Below are 18,111 nucleotides of genomic sequence, written 5' to 3' on the forward strand. Positions count from 1 at the left end.
CTACTCGGCTGTAAAGCGCACTGCCAGTTGCTCGCTCCCTCTCAGCCTATCCTGCCTAACAGGGTTGTTGTGAGGATAAAATGTGGAGGAGAACGGTCCTTTTTGCCACTACCCTGAGCTTATTTGGAGGAAAGATGGACTAGAGATAAGAACAACATAGAATGGGGAGGAGGGACCCATTGAAGCCTCTTACCCAGGCATCCCCAAACTGCGGCCCTCCAGATGTTTTGGCCTACAACTCCCATGATCCCTAGCTAACAGGACCAGTGGTCGGGGAAGATGGGAATTGTAGTCCAAAACATCTGGAGGGCCGAAGTTTGGGGGTGCCTGCTCTTACCTGTGGGGCTGCACAGGTGTAGGCAAGAGCATACATTGCAATTCCATCTCTCTCTCTCTCTCTCTCTCTCTCTCTCTCTCTCTCTCTCTCTCTCTCTCTCTCTCTCTCTCTCTCTCTCTGACAGTGTTTGCACAAGGGGATCTCTCTCTCTCTCTCTCTCTCTCTCTCTCTCTCTGACAGTGTTTGCACAAGGGGATTTATATAGCGTTCCCCAATATTACGACACCACACACACCATCATCTGAGTGACCCTCACAACAACCTTGTGGGGCAAGCCAGTGCCCTTGTTTCCCACCCCTGGCTTTCTAAAGGCACGTTAGCAACTCATGGTTCACGTGACTTTCTAGATTTGTGCTGGTGGGGGACGGGGGCTCCCTGCCAACTCCCCTGGAAAGAAAGCGGGGGGCAAGGCGGCCTAATGTGGCTTAGAACCCACCCCCAGACCTATTTTGCTGAACTGAACGTTGCCTACTCATCCATGGAAAGCACTCCCCCCCCCAAATGACACCTCCTGAGAGAGGGCTATAAATACAACAAAGTAGAAACAATCTTTATTGGGCTTGAGCCACCGGGCTCCAGTTACAGCAGCTGTTGGAGGAAACAAGATCACCTTGCTGAGCGAACCTGCCGCCCCCCCCCCTTTCCCAGTCCCAGCGGGAGGGGGGGTGCTCTGTTCTTGGCAAGGTGCAAGGAGGACAGACGGGAACTTGGCAGGGTCGAAATGTCAGAGGCTCAGGGGTTTCGACATCAACCCAAAACACAGCTCTGCTGTTCCTGAAAGTGGCCACAGCTCCTCTCCTGCTTGCACTCCTCGAACTACCATCTGATGGGTTCAGAGGTTCCAAACAGACCTTCAGACACACCGGAGGCCGCCTAGCTCACTATTGCCAGCTCTCCAGGGTTTCAGGCCGGGAGACTGAGCCTGGGACTGCCTGCAAATGCCAAGGAGGCCACAGAGCTACAGTGCCTTCCCCAACTCCTGTGGACTGAATGGGCTTTGTGAGGGTGCCACTGCTTCTAGGACAGAGGCCTCCACCTCTGCAAAAAGCAGGAGCCTCTTCTGCTAAGGGCGACCCACTTTAGCCTCTCACTCTCTGCTCATGTTTTGTCTTTCTGCTCACCTTCCCTGTTGCTCCTTGGGGCTTTCTCCTCTTCCCCTGGCACAGGCAGAGGGATGTGCTGGAGCCTACCTTGGATGCTGGCTCACACCCCAAGCTTAGGATCCTTCTGCACCAACCAAAGCAACACTGGCCCATCAGGCCTCATAACTGGGAGAGGCTCACGCCATTTACCCTTTAATTTGGATCTGTTAACACCTGGTGCCCATTCCCTACCCATTTGGTGGCAGGGAGTGTGTGTCTCCAGGCAGGGAATGGGCAGGATACTGTCTGCAGGCCACCAAACACCCAAATCTGCACAGGTGGAGCTGCAGCTGGTCCAGGGATGCCCCTCCCTGAGCAGCCTCAACCCCCCCCCAAAAGGTCACGTTGATGTGAAGCTGCTGTTTGGCTCGGAGGCATCCGTCCTTCTCGTGCATTGAGTGTGTGTTTGCAATTCTTGCTTTTCCAAATCTACAAAGTTGGTTCTGGGAGGCCGCTTCTCTGGCATCACATGATGAGTGAGAAAACGAGATGGGGAAGGGCCTGGTGCTCCCAACCATCTCCTGGAGGAAGGGGCTGTATGACCACCCCCACCCCAAGACCTCTGGGTCCAGGGAAAAGAGGACAGGCAGCGCCGAAAGCCCCGCTCTTCATTCATTCCAGAGCTGCCCCTGGGAAAAGACCAGCCTCCCACCCCCAAGTTCTGGTCCCATCAGTGAGGCGGGGAGAGGGAGGAAGAGAGAGGGTGCCCCTCTCTCTGGAAATGTCGTCTTTTCTTGCAGGGTTTTTTCAAGCCCCCTGGAGCTGGTAGGTGAATTTCCTCAGTTCGTCCCAGAAGAGGAGGCTGAGAATGGTGTGTGGTCCCAGGCGGAGGTAGGCAGGCCCCAGGCCCTTGTAGAGGGCCAGGACGCCCTCCTTGCTAGTGACTTGCACCACACAGTCAAAGAAGCCGCGGTAGTGCTTGCCCTGTAGGTAGCAGAGAGGAAAGAGCCTGGTTAAAAGCAGGACACGTGGCATGCAGAACAGAGGGCGCTGCAACTCCTCTCACCATCCCTAACCGCTGACTGTGCTGACCCGTGGGAGCTGGGAATTCAGCAACACCTTGGGGGGCTGCAGCTGCTCCCCATCCCTGAATAATAATAATAATAATAATAATAATAATAATAATAATAATAATAATATATTATTTATACCCCGCCCATCTGGCCGGGTCTCCCCAGCCACTCTGGGCGGCTTCCAACAGAAGAATAAAACACAACAATCTACTAATCATTAAAAGCCTCCCTGAACAGGGCTGCCTTCAGATGTCTTCTAAAAGTCTGGTAGTTGTTTTCCTCTTTGACATCTGTTGGGAGGGCGTTCCACAGGGCAGGTGCCACCACCGAGAAGGCCCTCTGCCTAGTTCCCTGCAACTTGGCATCTCGCAGTGAGGGAACCGCCAGAAGGCCCTTGGTGCTGGACCTCAGTGTCCGGGCAGAATGATGGAGGTGGAGACGCTCCTTCAGGTATACTGGACCGAGGCCATTTAGGGCTTTAAAGGTCAGCACCAACACTTTGAATTGTGCTCGGAAACGTACTGCTCGGAATTGTGCTTGGAAACAGGCTGATTCTATTTAGGCTCAGAGCCATGAAACTCCTCACCTCCCTCCGCAAGCTTCTTGGGGTTCCTAAGGCTGCCAGTGTCCACCCCGGCATGAGAGACTTACCATGCCCAGCTCGTCCACTGGCTGGTTGTAGAGTCTGGTGCACACCACATCAAAGGGTGTCATAGCCACAGCGACAGCCACGCTGCTGATCATCCCACCGGCAAGCGCCACCATCCAGCTGTCTTCCTTGAACCACTGTGGGCAGAAGAGGGCAACAGTTAGGGGGGGGGGAGAGAGAGTTGGCCCCACCCCACCAGCTCTTCTGCTTGTTGACAGCGTCAGCATCCAGCAGCAGGAAAAGCCACAAAGGCTGAATATTCTATTTATTTATTTATTCATTCAATGTATATACCACCTTCCTCCCCAAAGCAGCCCACGGCACCCAATACAAAAGCGATGAGACAGTTAAACTATGTAAAGATAAAGCAGGATAAAGGTCTTGCATTAAAAGGTTTGTTGGAAGAGGAAGGTGTCCAGCAGGTGCCAAAAGGCAACAGAGACAGCCCCTGTCACACATTTAAGGGGAGGGAATTCCAAGGGGTTGGTGGCACCACCCAAAAGGCCCCGTTCCTACCCTGTGTGGAATGGCTTTCCTGATGAGCCGGCCACCCTCTGCAGAGTGCAGGGATCAACTGGGGTATATAAGGGGTGAGAGGATCTGCTAGAGCAGGGGTGGCCAACTCCCAAGAGACTGCGATCTACTCACAGAGTTAAAAACCAGCAGTGATCTACCCCCTTTTTGGGGTTCAGGTCAAAGTTGTTGAGCTTTTTTTTTAGGGAGGAGGAGGGCCCGTTTTGATGGGCTGCAGGGCAAAAATGTTTGAGCTTTTTAAAGCGGATCCATAGTTGTTGAGCAACGATCTACCTGTTGGACGTGCCTGTGCCAGAGGAATCAAACAAGCTGGCAGGTCTCATCTTGGAAAGGGGGTTAGGAAACTAGACCTTTGTTCCAGAGTCAATGACAAAACCAGAGTCATGCAACTGCCGCGGACCATCTTCCCCACCTTCCGGCCCCCTTCTCACCTTTTGCTTCCTGACCCACTCTTTGGCAGAGGCGAAAGTGGCCAGCTGGACAGCTGAGCCCACCATGACGCGAGGCACAGCCCCGTTCACCCCTCGCCACAGTCCCAGGAGGCCCTGCTTCTTGTAGATGGTCTCAAAGGCACTGGAGACACTCTGCGGGGGGAAGAGTCAGGGGTTAGTCAGCAGGGGGCAGCAGAGAGCAGGGGCAGCTGCCTGAATTGCCCCACTGTGGAGGGACACTAATCTGTGGCTTTGCCCCCCTCTCCTCAGTCTGGTAAGGGGGGCAGGAAGGAAAGCCACACCCTTCTCAGACTTCAAGCAGGAACCCCCCCCCCTAAACATGGGAACTATAGTTTACCCCTTACAGAGCTACAGCTCCCAGGATCTGGAGGTGATGTGCATTAAATCATAGAAATGTAGAGATGAAAGGGCTCCTGAGGGCCATTTAGTCCAACCCCCCTGAAAACAGTCCCCCATCCAATTTGAAACCATCCTGGACCTTGCTTAGTTTTGCAAATGTGCTAGCAGTTTTATTGCTTGCACCACTAGGACGACTAGTTTCGTAGCTTCGTCCTCTCTATTTCAAAGAGAAACACCATCATGCCGGCGACAGGTCACCTGCTCCCGTTGCCTTAATAATCCAGACTTAATCTGGAGGAAGGAACTGAAGGCAAAAGGGCCAAGCCTACGAGGTCAAATTGCAGCTCCTCCTCTCTTAGTGATGAAGGAGCTGCACTCCAGACTCCTGCGGGGCTCAGGAAGGGTTTCGACGGAGTCCAAATTACCAGGGACACCAAAGAGCACATGATGCACCCATCCTGACCCATTTTGCTTTGGACAATAATAATAATAATAAGCCCTGCCCCACCCACCAAGGCTGCTGTTGTTGCATGAAGCAGGTGGGAGACAGAGATCTTGCAGGGGGAGGTGCCTCTGAAATGAAATAAAGACTGTTCTCATGGGTTCCAGGGGCCTGAAATGGAGGCCCACTTATGGTCCAAAGCCATCCCCCCACCCAGACCTGGTTCACCCTTGAGGCAGGGTGAAGCAGCTGCCTTGGGCAGCAGAAAACCCTGAGGTGGTGCTCCTGTGGGCCCCTGCACGCCCAAGGCACGCGGCATGGTCCTCTTTCACCCCATAGCTGCCAAGTTATCCCTTTTTTAAAGGGATTTTCCCTTATGCCAAATAGGCTTCCTCGTGAGAAAAGGGAAAACTTGGCAGCTATGTTTCACCCTATGTGGTGAAATGCCATGCTCTGGCTCTGCCTCCTCACCCCGGAAGTGGTCCTCCTCTCTAATGGGGGATCTGGATTTCACATAAGCTACAGCAAGACTGAGGAATGCCAGAGGACACAAGAGCCAAGTGGTCCAGTTTCATTTCTGATCATGTGAACAACTTGACTTTGGCTCCATGGCCACGGACGACCTCATGGGCACACGATGCGAAGGATGCCCTTGGCCAGGGAAAGCAGAGGCACCATACTGACTAATGAATCTGCAGACCCTTCAAATGTCCCTGTTTTCTAGGGACAGTCTCCAATATACAGAAGCTGTCCTGGTTTCTGATTTGATCCCGGAATGTCCCATTTCCCCTTAAGATGTGCCTATTTGCATCAGAGAAATGTTGGAGGCTATGGAGTTATGCCACCCCGAGCCAAGGAGATAAAGGCAGGCCTGTATAGGGAGTTTGTTTTAATGTTTAATATTTTATTATGTTTTTATATATGTTGGAAGCCACCCAGAGTTTGGGGCAACCCAGTTGTTGTTGTTGTTGAATAGGATGCTGCTATTTTCACCAGAGAAATGTTGGAGGGTATGAATCTGATACCTCTGATCTACAGTGTTATTGAACACTGTGGGTTTACTCTGCATAAAACACCTGAACACAAGTTGAACCAGGTGAGGGATGGAGTGTGGTGGATACTATCCAGGCCAGAGCTCTGAATCTCCTGATCTGAGGGTGGGTGGGCTCTGGGAGAGAGGGTCTTGCCCTATGCCAGGGAGGGCAAAAGGAGTCACATCAGCCAGAACCCTCTGGCCGTTGGGCCTGGGACCAGCACACACCAGTGGCACAGCTGGAGGTCCCTTCCCCCGGGGCCCTTTGCTTCCGCCTCCCTGCTGGGAGAGAAGCCAGCCGGAGGGAGCTCAGGCCAAGAGGGAGGGTTCAGGGAGGACGTCTGTGTTTTGCAAAACAAACATGCTGAGGTAGTTGGAAAGCAATCCGTGCGGAGAGGTACAAACAGCTGACGTCACTTGAGCTCAGGAGCAAGCCAACATCACCCTCTGCCCTCTCTCCTCCTCCCCCAACTCCTCCCTTTCGGCAACTCTGGATGCTGCAAAACACTCGCTTGGTTCTCAGGCTGGCAAAGTGAGAGGGCTGAGATTATTCTTAAAAGCAAGAGAACCAGCCCCCCCCCCTGTTCCGTTCTGCCCCGGCAACGGGGTGGGGGAAATTCAGCAGCAGAGGCCAGGCATAATCCGAATTTAAACCTAATGGGGCAGAGAAAAGAAGAGGAAGCAGAGCCTGCCTTTAATGTGACATTAAGCCATGGATAGGCAAACTAAGGTCTGGGGGCTGGATCTGGCCCAATCACCCTCTAAAGCCGGCCCACAGACGGTCCGGGAATCAGCATGTTTTTTACATGAGTAGAATGTGTCCTTTTATTTAAAATGCATCTCTGGGTTATTTGTGGGGCATAGGAATTTGTTCCTCACCCCCCCTCCAAAATACTAGTCTGCCCCCCCCACAAGGACTGAGGGACAGTGGACCTTGCTGAAAAAGTTTGCTGATCCCTGCATTAAGCTAAGATGGCACACTAAATATTGGCGTAGTGGGCATATCAGAACCCCCTGAAAGAATCAGCCCCTGTTGGCTGGAACAGGGACGAGCAAAGCCAGACAATATTGCTGGACTTCAACTTTGGCCATCCCTTATACCACCCCTTATACCGAGACAGTCCATGGGTCCATCTAAGTCTGTCTCATTTATACACTGACTGGCAGCAGTGGCTCTCCAGAGCTTCAAGACAGGGGTCACCCCCAGCCCTACTTGGAGACGGTGCCGAGTCTCGAACCTGTGACATTGTGCATGCAAAGCACTGAGCTATAGCCCTTTCTTGGCTGTGTTGGCAGCTGGGAGTTGGGAGTCCAACGCGTTGTCCATCCCTGCTCTAGACAGAGGCACCTCTGGCCCCTTTGTCAATGAATCAACCCTCCTCTGCAGCAACTGCTAGGACCGGGGACAGCGGGCAACAAGGAGAGCTGCTCCATGCCATTTTGCAGCCTGAGGAAGAAGTCGAAAGGGCACCACCCACCCCCTACTGTGCTGGAGACCAGCTTAGGGGGTGCAGGGGAGGCCAAGTGGCACACACACACAGGCACAACACGTCATTGCTGCTGCTGCTGCCAGCGCCACCTGAGGCAGCTGCCTCACCCTGCCTAATGGAAGGGCCGGCCCTGGCAGTAATGGTGGCTGCTGATTGGCTGGCTGTCATTCAAACAGAAAGTACCCAGACGATGCTGCCAGAATATGTTGGCCCTCAGCCCAAAGGCCTTGGGTGTGCTCATCCAGTGCTTTTTTCCAGGCTGGCTGTCTCCACCATTCCTTGCTCCTCTTCTCTGCAGCAACAAACCCCTTCCCCTTTAAATGGTCCCAGCTGGCGGGGGGGGGGGGGGGAGGTTCCGCTAGAGCATCTGCTCTGCATGCAGAAGGTCCCGGCGCTCCTTCCCAGTTTTAATAAAGACCCATTGGCAGCTGATGGCTAGGTGGCCTGGCCTGATAGAAGACGGTTTTATGTGTTCCTCCTGCATATACAACAGACTAGGCACCACACACACATCCAGAGGGCACCCCCTGCAAATTCACCCCCCAAAGCCTCATTGCCGCCACCCCCCTGGCCGCCAGCTCACCTGGTGGTTGTGCTGGTGCCCCACGGCGATGGCGGCCAACGTTTGGGCCTGGAGATGCGTCTTGACCTGGAGTCGCAAGCAGAGGAGGAGAAAGGTCAGCGAGAGCAGAGGCGGGGGGCGGGAGTTTGCCCCCACCCTGCAGATCGTTTGGCTCCTCTGCAGAAAGAGGAGGACTCTGCCCGACCTTGCGGGCAACAATAACGCCTCCAACCTTCTCTGCTCTGTCAACACCCTGGATAGGTACCTTGGGGACAGTTACATAACTCTACCTGGCTGATGATCAGACTTTTGAGCACCCCGGGAAGGTGTGCCGCAGCTCCTAAGCCAGGTTACAGAGGGCTTACAGACCGCCTCACCCTCAGGGAAGTGGATCCTCATGCCAGACAGGCTGGAGCCCAGTGGGTGTGCATGTGGGTGGGTGTTCTCCCTGAACCGTGCAGTGTGGCTATTGGAGACTTTGCTAGTTTAGCAGGGTCCTGCCAGCAGGTGTGCCAACTTGCATAAAATATTGGGGAGGGGGCCCAGCTCAGTCCCATCCCACATAATCAATCACAAGATGCAGCACACGCGCGCACACACACAGTTTGAATGGCAACGCCAATCAAATTTTTGGGGGGTGGGAAGCAGCCCCTTCAAATATTTTATTGGAGCGGCTCCTATGCCTGCCAGGTCTTGGCCTCATCTTCAGAAGTCCTGAGCTCCTCTGAAGGGTGTGTTAGGCTGTAACACAGCTAGCAAAATAGCCACCCTTCCTCTATGCCCCCAGCTCTCTAAGCATGTCTTAACCACCAGGTCTTCAGAAAAATAGGTACTACCCCCATCTTTTCCTCACTGGTGCTCACTCTGTGCCGTTTCTTTTAAAGCGCACAACTTTCCATTCATTCTGTGCCGGACCTCAGCATCCTCTGAGCTACTTGGGATCCTTGTTCAGACCACAGGTTGGTGGGTGGAGAAAGACTCTCACCTGGGCTGCCAAGGGGGCTCCTCTGACATCAGGCTGGGGCCAATGGGAATTGTAGCCCAAAACATGCTAGAGGGTGGCCAGCGCAAGACTGATAGGCTGTGCATTTCACATGCACATAAAAAGCAACAGCCTCAGCAAAAAGGGGGTTCTGTATCCCAGGCATAAATGAGCAAGATTTCCCCAAGTTTGTGTGCTTCTCACTCCTGGGCAAGGAGAAGGAGGCCGTGAGAAGTTCAGCCATCCCCTGGGAATTCTGTTCCTATGTTGCCCAAACACATTTCACAGCCTGCCTTCGCTGGGACAAGACTCCTGGCAGCTTTACGAAACAGGAGCAGCTTCTCAGAATGCTGCAGAGCAGCTCTTGCAACCCCACACAGGGCTGGTCTGCTCTAAAGCTCTACGACGGACGCTTGGACAGGCAGGCAGACCCAAGCAACCAGCAGCCATTTTCCGGGGTGGTTGGTAGCTGTTTGTGGAAGAAACTGCTCAGCCCTCCAGGGTTCTTCCATTTCTGTCCTGCCATTCCTCCAAGGAGCTCCCAGAAGCGGCATATGTGGTTCCCTCCTCATTTTATTCTCACATCTACCTTGTGAGGTGGGTGAGACTGAGATTGGCTCAAGACTATACTCTCAGGGTTCATCCAGTGAGCTTCATGGCTGTTTGGGGATTTGAACTCGGCTCTTCCTAATCCTACTCCCAGCACTAACCAGCACTCTGGCTCTCAATGAGCAAGGGGTGGGGGACACCGCAGCTGTTCTACAGACCACAGGCGGGTATTTGAGAGACACAGCAAGGGAGGCGCAACAGGAATGCCTCCGATGTGGCAGACCTGGGCTGAAAAATCCTATTTCTCACACAAGCTCAGTTCATGGCCAGAGGCCAACTGCCTCAGCTTCCTGCTCTGTAAAATGGGAGCAAGCCATGTGAAATTTTTATGTGATGCACGGGCAAAACAGGGCAAGGGTTCACAACAGAATTACGGCGGATTTGTGGGGCTTGGCCCGGTTTCTGCCTGCCTCAGTTCTCGCTCTGCAAAATGGGGATAATGAGAACTGGCCTTTGTGCAAGGTTCAAATGACAAAATATAATTATTTCTATTTGCTACAAAGCAGGGTCACAGGGACACAAAGCTGCCCACTGCCCTGAAGCCAGCTTGGATTGCCAGGCAGAGCATTGCCAGGAGACTCACCAGATAGGCTGGGCTGCCCACGAAGGCCCCCAGCGCCCCAGCCACGGCCCCCGCCACGATGGTCCCGCCCGGCTGCTGCGTCAAGCCGATGTCTTCGGCGTGGGAGTAGAAGCAGAACCGCACGCCGTTCATCAGTCCCTGGTAGAGCAGCCCGGCCGTCAGGCCTTTCTGGAGCCCCCGGAGCCCATCAGCCCGGCTGACAGCCACCATGGCGTGCAGGACCCCCCGATAATGGCGGGGGTAGGTGCCCCGCGAGCGGAGCTCCCCTTGCAGCTGCAGGCGGGTCTTCACCACCTCCAGTGGGTTGGTGAAGACGCAGGCCATGCAGCAGGCCGTGGCCCCCAGGACGAAATCCACTGAAGGAGAGATGGACAGCATGGCCGCCGCGTGGCCGCGGGGGGCCTCCATGGCGTGACCCCCACTGGCCCAGCTGTCGACGGGGACGACCTGGCAGGACATGCAGGGTGGTCTTCTCTGAAACTGAGCTAGCTGAGCTCCGCCTCCAGAGAAGCTTGGTTGGGACCACAGGTGGGCCCCGGCAGAAGCCTGCTTGGCCAGTGCCAATGCCGCCACCAACTCCCCGTTTCCTGGGGAGATCAGCCCCTCTCCTCCGGCAACTAGGACACCTGCACAGAGGCCGGCTCCTCTCCTCCTGCCCTGCCCTGCCGCTTGCTCTGTGCCATGCAGGGCTGTTTGTGCCACTTGAGTGACACCTTTGGGCTTATATCGCTGGCCAGCCCCCTCCCTCAGCTGACTCTCCGCCTCTGGGAGGGATGGTTGGGTGGTGCCTTCCTCTCTCTACAGTACAGTATTTGCCTGGGTGCCAGGGAAGGGGTTGGACAAGGAAGGGAAGCAGGCAGAATGTAGGGGAAAGTTCACACACACACACACACCCATTCTGCCTGCCTCCCTCTTTTGTTTACTGGAGATCATTTTGCTCCTGAGCTTGCAGGAACACACTGCTCTGCAAGTAGAAGGCGGGGGGGGGGGGAGGAGAGAGAGATTCAGCTCTTTCCAGAACAAAAAAAAAACAAAAAACCCAGCAGCCAGCCCTGAATTCCTGAAAAAGTGTGATTAGTGGGATGCATTCCTTGCAGGGAGAGCAGTCCAGTCCGCTAGGCAGGCAACACACACACACATGTGGGTGTTTTTCCCCATCATGTACACATACCCAGAGTCATCCAAGGGGAATCCGTATCGTCCAATTGTTATCAGAATTCTAAGGTCTCAAATATAGAATTAATGTTCATAAATGTACACGTGTCTGAAATAGCACAAAAGAGCAATTGTGGAGCCATTTTGACTCTCCCAATTTGACCTCGAAAGATTTCTCTGCAAGGAGGAAGGAAATGGGAAAAGCTTTCCTATTGTCTTTGGGCTGTAGGGGCTTACGCCTTCCTGCAAATACAGCCTGGCAAGTATCAGCTAAGCTGAGCAAACTATCAAAATGTGTAAGAAATTCAGGAACTGAAGTTTTTGCCATCTCCAAGGAATGGCCAGGCTACCCAGAAAATGCAATCAAGTAAGTCATTATCAGATATCCTGGCAGACAGGAGAGAAGCAATACTCTCAAATTTCTGCTGTAGACCGCCTCCTTCTGTGATGTATGTATGATGTTTTTTTGGGGGGTGGTCTTGGGCAATTTCTAAAGTCTTTATAGGGGCTTGCACACCATTGTTCTGGGTCTCTCCTGCCTCCTTGCAAGGGGGGGGGGGACTCTGTTGCAACAGAAAAATAAATATCCCCCTTGCTTTCTATGAATCTTGCCTCCATTCATTAATCTCTGACCGATCATGGAGCAAAAACCAACCCCCCTATTTTTTCTATAACACAATGAATCTGAAAAGATTCATAGAGTTGGAAGGGACCCTGAGGATCATCTAGTCCAATCCCCTGTAGACTCTGCAGCTGTCCCTTAAGGTGATCGAACCTGCAACCATGGCATTTTCAGCACCACGCTCTAACCAACTGACCTATCAAGTCTGGAAAGGCAGAGGAACAGGCCCAGTTAAGACCAACATAGATGAGAACCTGAAGAAAGTGTGGAAGCAGTGGCAAAGGGGGCGGCTCACCCCAGGTGCCATCTCTGAGGGGGGTGCCAAGAGGGCACCCCGCGGGGGGCTCAGCCCACCGCCCCTGGGTTTGGCAGCGCGAGCCATCACCATTGCGCCACTGCAGCCGCGGGTAGAGGATTCCTCCGCCGCCGGTGCAGCCGCAAATGGAGGATTCCGCCACGACTGCTGCAGCCACAAGCGCAGGATCCCTCCGCCGTCCGTATGGTGCACACACAGCCGCACAGGCGCCATACGTACTGGCATGCGCACGTGCACCGTACGTAGCAATGCTGTGCATGCGCCGCCAGGCAGTTTGCTCCGCCCTGCTGCAGCCATGAGTGGAGGATCTCGCCACCATCCTTATGTAGCACCGCTGTGCATGCGCCGTACGTAGCAGAGCATGCACATGTGCTGTACGTAGCAGCACTGCACATGCGCTGCCGGGTGGTTTGCCCCACCCCGCCCCAGGTGCCAGAGAGCCTTCCTTCGCCCCTGCCTGGAACCAGGTGGATCAGGCCAAAGTGGGGTAGGGGTACCAAGTCCAGCCTTCTGTCCTCTCAATGGTCAACCTAGTGCCCCACTGGGAAGCCTCAAAGGAAGGCTGAGGGCCAATACCACACTCCTGCGACTCTCGGCCACTGGGATTGAGAAGGGTTTATGGCCTCCAGCTGCAGAAGATGGCTAAGGATGGCACTGCAGTGGCAGGTCCCAACACTAGGTGTGAATTTCAGCAAACGACGCACCAAGAATCTGGCCTCTGCTGCTGGGCATGCTTGGCTCTTCCACAGAAGCAGAGCAGGGGCACGTCTTAAGCACGTGCCCGAGGACAGGCAGCAACCCCTGTGCCCGAAAAAGAGCAGCTGGCTCGGTCTGGAGGCGTCTTCTTGTCAACAGCTCGAAATAGCACGTCTCGGGAGAGAGTGGCAGTACTGATGCTTACGTAAGATGCACTGAGAGGACAGCAACATGGAAGGGTGCCGAGGAGGAGGCGGGCTGGGAACTAGGGCACAGGAGGGGCAAAGGGACCCCTGGCTGCCCTTTGCGCTGGCTGTGGAGCCTCCTGCACCCACCTGGGGGCACCAGATTCTCCTGCTCTTGGGTGCGGCCTTGAGGCCTTACTGTGCAAAAGGCACATGAGGTCTGTTTCCACTTTGGGGTCTCTGCAAGTTGGCACTTCCTGCCAGGACTGCATAGGTTAGAAAAGCCTCCCCCCCCCCATGGCAAAGGACTGGATTGCCTTGGCCTCAGCTTCTTCCCTGGCATAGGAATCTGCCTTACACTCATTCAGACCACTGGGTCCATCAAGCTCTGTATTGTCTACACTGACTGGCACCAACCTATCCAAAGTCTCTCCCAACCCTGCTGGAAGATGCTGCCTGGGATTGAACCTGGGCTCCGCAAAGGCCTTTTGCAAAGTAGATCATCCTCGGCTCCCCCAGACAGAGTCCTTTCCCAGGCTGAGGCCTTTTTACCAAATGACACCCGAGGCTCCGCTCCTCACCTTAAAGCACAAACAGGTAACCAACAGAGGAAGGAGACGAGAGAACAGAAGCCAAGATTAACCTGAGATAATAACTTGTCAAATCCCTTTGGAGAACAAACAGCCAGAGAAGAGCAAGCTGGTCCTCCCACTGCCCTGGCAAATAAAACCGTCATACAACTCCCACCATCCCTAGCTAGCAAGACCATTGGTCAGGGATTATGGGAATTGTAGTCTGAAAGCAGCTGGAGACCCAAGTTTGGGAAATACTGAGCTACAGGGAGCTTTCGGGCCACACCCTGATGTCCCAGGAAAGCAGGCAGACTCAGCATAAACCAAGGAGTGTTTATTACAGGGTGGGAGGGGAGATGTATGCGCAGATACATTCTGCCACACAGGCCACCTCGGGGGGGGGGGGGAAGACCCCCGCATGAACGCATATAATACATTAGCAAGTCTCTTCTCTGTTAAAAGAAAATTAAAAATACCAACAGCTTAAAAAACAACACCACCACCCTCCTCAGGCAAATAAAACCCGAACCCTGCCTATCATGGCTGGGATAACCAACGCGGCCCCTGCTTCCTATAGATTTGCTCTCGGCATAAACAGTTTAGCACCACCACCCCCAGCTCCCCCCCCCCCCAGCAGCGGCATTACCACTGCCCTAAAGCCAGCCGGGAGGGAGGCAGGCAGGCACAGAGAGACTCCCCTCCTGCTATACAACAGGAATGTGAAGAGGCAGGATCTGCACAGACCAGCAGCTGCCAGGGCAGACCGCCCCCCCTCCCTGAAAGGAAGCTTCTCTGGCTGCAGGGGGGCAAGGAGGAGAGGAGGAACTCACTGCACCAGGTCAAAGCCCACTCCTGACAACAGGCCCTTTCCTGGGAAACTCCACTTCACCCAGGGAAACCTGGGGGCAGAGCGCCACCTGCTGGCCTAGCAGAGGAAGCTGCCGGCGCCGCCACTCCCCCCCCCCTTGCTGCTTTTTCTCAGCTTCCTTGAAGAGACAGCGAAGAAGGCACGATCTGCTGCACCAGCTTTTGCCCAGTAGCTTGCCGAGACCGGGGCAGAGGGGCTGGAAACAGGCAGAGATCCCTTCACAGAACGAGACCATCTGGGGGGGCGGCGGACGGAGGAGAGATGGGAGAGCAGCAGGCGAAGATTTGTCTGTACCTCGGGGGGGGGGGGTGAAAGTGGAATAAGACCAGCGAGTTTTTGCTTCGTTTTGACAAGAGAAACGCATGCAGGGTGTCTGCCATGTCCCAACCTTGCCTCATCCTAACAGCTCCAGACCTCCTGGCCTGGGTCGTGCCCCCTCTACCCCATCCCCGTTAATGAGAGATTAGTATTCTTCAAAGGCGAGGCCTTGCCACCAGGCTGCCTATGGAGCGCCAGCAAGCCAGTCCTCTTCACTGCTGTCAGCAGCCCTCGTACCGTAACCTCCAGCTGAGATGTAGCAGGAGAAGGCGAGATGTAGCAAGGTGGGCCCGGTGGAAGTTGCTCGAGGACCGCAGTGCTTCGCCAGCCTATCATTACACGTGCACACTCACTCACTCAGTCACGCACACGGGCCCCCTTTCTTCTCCAGCTGGGTTCTGCTGGCAGCCAGGCGACCGCAGGGAGGCCCAGCTCCACTTCAAGCAGCCTCTGGCTCATGAAGGCCAATGTCCGCGCTGCCGCAGAGTTGTGTTTTCCCCCTGCCGGCTGAGAGGCTAACACCAGGGGTCCCGGGAAGCCCTCCCGCGGCAAAGGCTGTCGCTCCGCTGCCAGGCGCTGTGGATCAAGCTCACGGCATCCTCGCACTTCTTCCGGGTGGAGGCGTCCTCGATTGGCTTGTGCAGGAGGTCCACCTATCCGGACAAAACAGGGGCGGGGGAGGAAGGTTTGTGGAAGTCCGCCTGGCTTGCTAAGACCAAAAACAGGGAGCTAGGCGAGGCTGAAGGGTGAACCCTGCCTGGTTAAAACCCCAGCAGCCAAACCATAGAGCCTGCGGCCACCTGGTCCACAGGATGCGACAGTAGCTGTTTCTTCATCACAGATAAGAGACTCAAATGGAATTAATGTATTGTATTTCTATCCCACTTTTTCCCCTCGGAGATCAAGCTGGCATACATAGTTTCCCCCGCTCCTGAATTAATCCCCAAGGTAGGTTAGGCTCCTTTGTTTGTGCTGCTGTTCTGCTCTGGTCTTTTGCAATTTTTGTGGACCTCAACTCAGGATTAAGGAGGGGTTAACATGCAGATGAAAGTGATGGATGGATGAAGGACTCCGTGTGAGAGGCAGGGAAAGGAAGATCTCCCAGGGTGGGAGGATGGGAAAAGGAAGGTGAGCTCCCAGGTGAGAGCTGGAAGGGTTCCCCCCCCTTTTGCGCGGGACAAGTTAAGATTTACCTGTGAAAAGGGACTTCTTCTTTCTGTTTTTTTGTTTAGATTAGTCTGTTTGTTTGTATTGCAGTGCATGTCTTAATAAAACCATACTGTATAAAAGAGGAAGGAGTGATGTGCCCACAGTCTCATAGTCCCTTGCTATACGTTGAATCAGAATGCGATGACAGCTTTATGTCGTCAGTACAGGTATTATTTGGATCTCTTGATTGCAACTACCGGTAAGAGAAGGAAAACTCTGCCTTGTAGGGTTTCTTCAAGAGAAGACAAGGTTAAGGAATAAACCCTTCTCAAATCTGGAGAGAGGAGTCTCTTAAGATGGCTGGATGGTACCTTGTACACCTCCTTCCAGCAACTCCTGCAGCCGCTGGTGCCAAATGTATTGCTCCCTTTTGCTCCACATCAGCGAGGCTGAGAGGGGGGGGGTCTTGTCTGGGCAGCCCAGAACATCCATGCACACTGTCTAGGCTTGCGCCTCAGGGGGTCACTTCGGTGCTGCAAATGCAGCAGTTTGACTTCACCCCTGGAGGTGCACTCCATTGTCTCTTGAGGCAGAAGGACGTCAACAAAAGGCCCTTCTTACCTTTCACAGCCACCCCTATGGTTTGATGGCAATGCCACAGTACGAGCCTATACACTGTGTGGGCCTCTGTGTGCAGGAAAGGGAGGAGAGCAGGCAAAGCCTGGCCGCCTTTCAGAGGACTGGGAGGAGAGAGGCCCGCCAGCAGCCAGGCCAGATTACCTGGTAGGTGCTTTTCCACACCGTGTCCAATGCCAGGAGGAACCTCTCCAGTTCTGCTATGCAGCTAAAATAGAGCACCCAGGAGGGCAGGTACTGCTTGCGGTCCTGGGCAAATTCCTAGGAGGGGAGAGAGGGTAAGACACACATCAGTTGAGGGGAAGGGCACCTGCTTGGTATGCAGAAGAACCCGGGTTCAATCCCCAATGTCAGCATCTCCAAGCAGGGCTGGGAATAGGCTCCCTGTCTGAAAAACCCTGAAGAGTCGGATAGCTCAGTTGGCTAGAGCGTGGTGCTGGTAATTGCAAGGCTGCCCTTAATGGGCAGCTGCATGTTTCTGCATCGCAGGGGGCTGGATTAGATGATCCTCAGGGTCCCTTCCAACTCTATGATTCTATGACATTAATGAGCAAGACAGACTTCGGGCCGGACTTTGCATAAGGCAGCTTCCTATTTTCTTGTTTAAATTGGCCCTTTATTCAGAACTATGCTGGCTTGGTCGTGGTACACAAAATGAAATATGGCAGGATCCCCAAGTACGCTATTGCCTTCAGGCCCATCAGCAGACCAACTCTGCGTTAGGAAGGTGTCTGCAAACGGGTCACAAAGGTTGGCTTCATCAGCGGCCAGAGAAGCAATGACCGCTGGGAGGAGCACAGAGAGAAGAAATGCCATGGTGCACCTGCAGCAGCAAAATTTGCCCCATCTGCAATAAAACAGGTCTCCCCACATTGGCCTCTCCAGCCACAGCAGGCACTGTAACTCTCCAATGGTTTGACTTCACTCCTGAAGGTGTCTTCCGAGACAGACGGATGACAATCATTATTCAGAACTTACTTTACTTACTCTTTAGGAGAAGGCTCATAGCTCAGATTTGGATGCAGAAGGTTGCACATTCAATCCTTGGCAGCACCCCCAGGCAGGCCTGGGAATGTCCCGTGCCCAAGACCCTGGACAGCTACTGCTGCCAGTCAGTGTTGACAATACTGAGCTAGGTGGACTGATGGGATGATCTGGTATAAGGTGTCTGTAGCCATTGCTGGCTGGACACACCCACCTGGCACATGCCCCCAGGTTGCCCAAATACTCACCAAGATACAGTATTCCCGGCCAGCCTCTGTGGAGACAGAGACCACGTCCGCCAACTCAGCAGTGGCCAGCGAGCGAAAGAAGCTGGTCTGGCAGTCCTCGTGGCAGGTGAAGAGTTTCTGATCCGTCAGCACCAGGCAGCAAGGGACGCAGGGGGCAGGAACCACACCCTGGGGGACGACCTGGAAGAAGGCAGA

At 54.2% G+C, this 18,111-nt stretch overlaps 2 protein-coding genes across 3 annotated transcripts in view; both read right to left on the reverse strand.

Moving 5' to 3' along the window:
• Nucleotides 1-860: 860 nt before the first annotated feature.
• Nucleotides 861-10,864, reverse strand: SLC25A34 (solute carrier family 25 member 34). Its single transcript, XM_035120023.3, has 5 exons — nucleotides 10,168-10,864; nucleotides 8,015-8,080; nucleotides 4,107-4,259; nucleotides 3,144-3,278; nucleotides 861-2,403 (listed from the first exon to the last, which is right to left on the reverse strand). Exons 1-5 carry the CDS (start codon nucleotides 10,624-10,626, stop codon nucleotides 2,227-2,229), a joined length of 990 nt encoding a protein of 329 aa, XP_034975914.1. The 5' UTR covers nucleotides 10,627-10,864; the 3' UTR covers nucleotides 861-2,226.
• Nucleotides 10,865-14,032: 3,168 nt separating this feature from the next.
• Nucleotides 14,033-18,111, reverse strand: part of PLEKHM2 (pleckstrin homology and RUN domain containing M2) — a 36,817-nt gene continuing 32,738 nt past the window's right edge. For both annotated transcript variants that reach the window (XM_035117383.3, XM_035117382.3), the window contains 3 exons: nucleotides 17,917-18,096; nucleotides 16,829-16,945; nucleotides 14,033-15,552 (listed from right to left, as the gene is read on the reverse strand). In XM_035117383.3, the coding sequence (XP_034973274.1) occupies nucleotides 15,415-15,552; nucleotides 16,829-16,945; nucleotides 17,917-18,096 (435 nt within the window). In that variant the 3' untranslated portion in view covers nucleotides 14,033-15,414. The remainder of the gene's footprint in view (nucleotides 15,553-16,828; nucleotides 16,946-17,916; nucleotides 18,097-18,111) is intronic.

Source organism: Zootoca vivipara, chromosome 6, assembly GCF_965207765.1.
Source record: "Zootoca vivipara chromosome 6, rZooViv2.hap1.1, whole genome shotgun sequence".
NCBI classification, from domain to species: domain Eukaryota; kingdom Metazoa; phylum Chordata; class Lepidosauria; order Squamata; family Lacertidae; genus Zootoca; species Zootoca vivipara.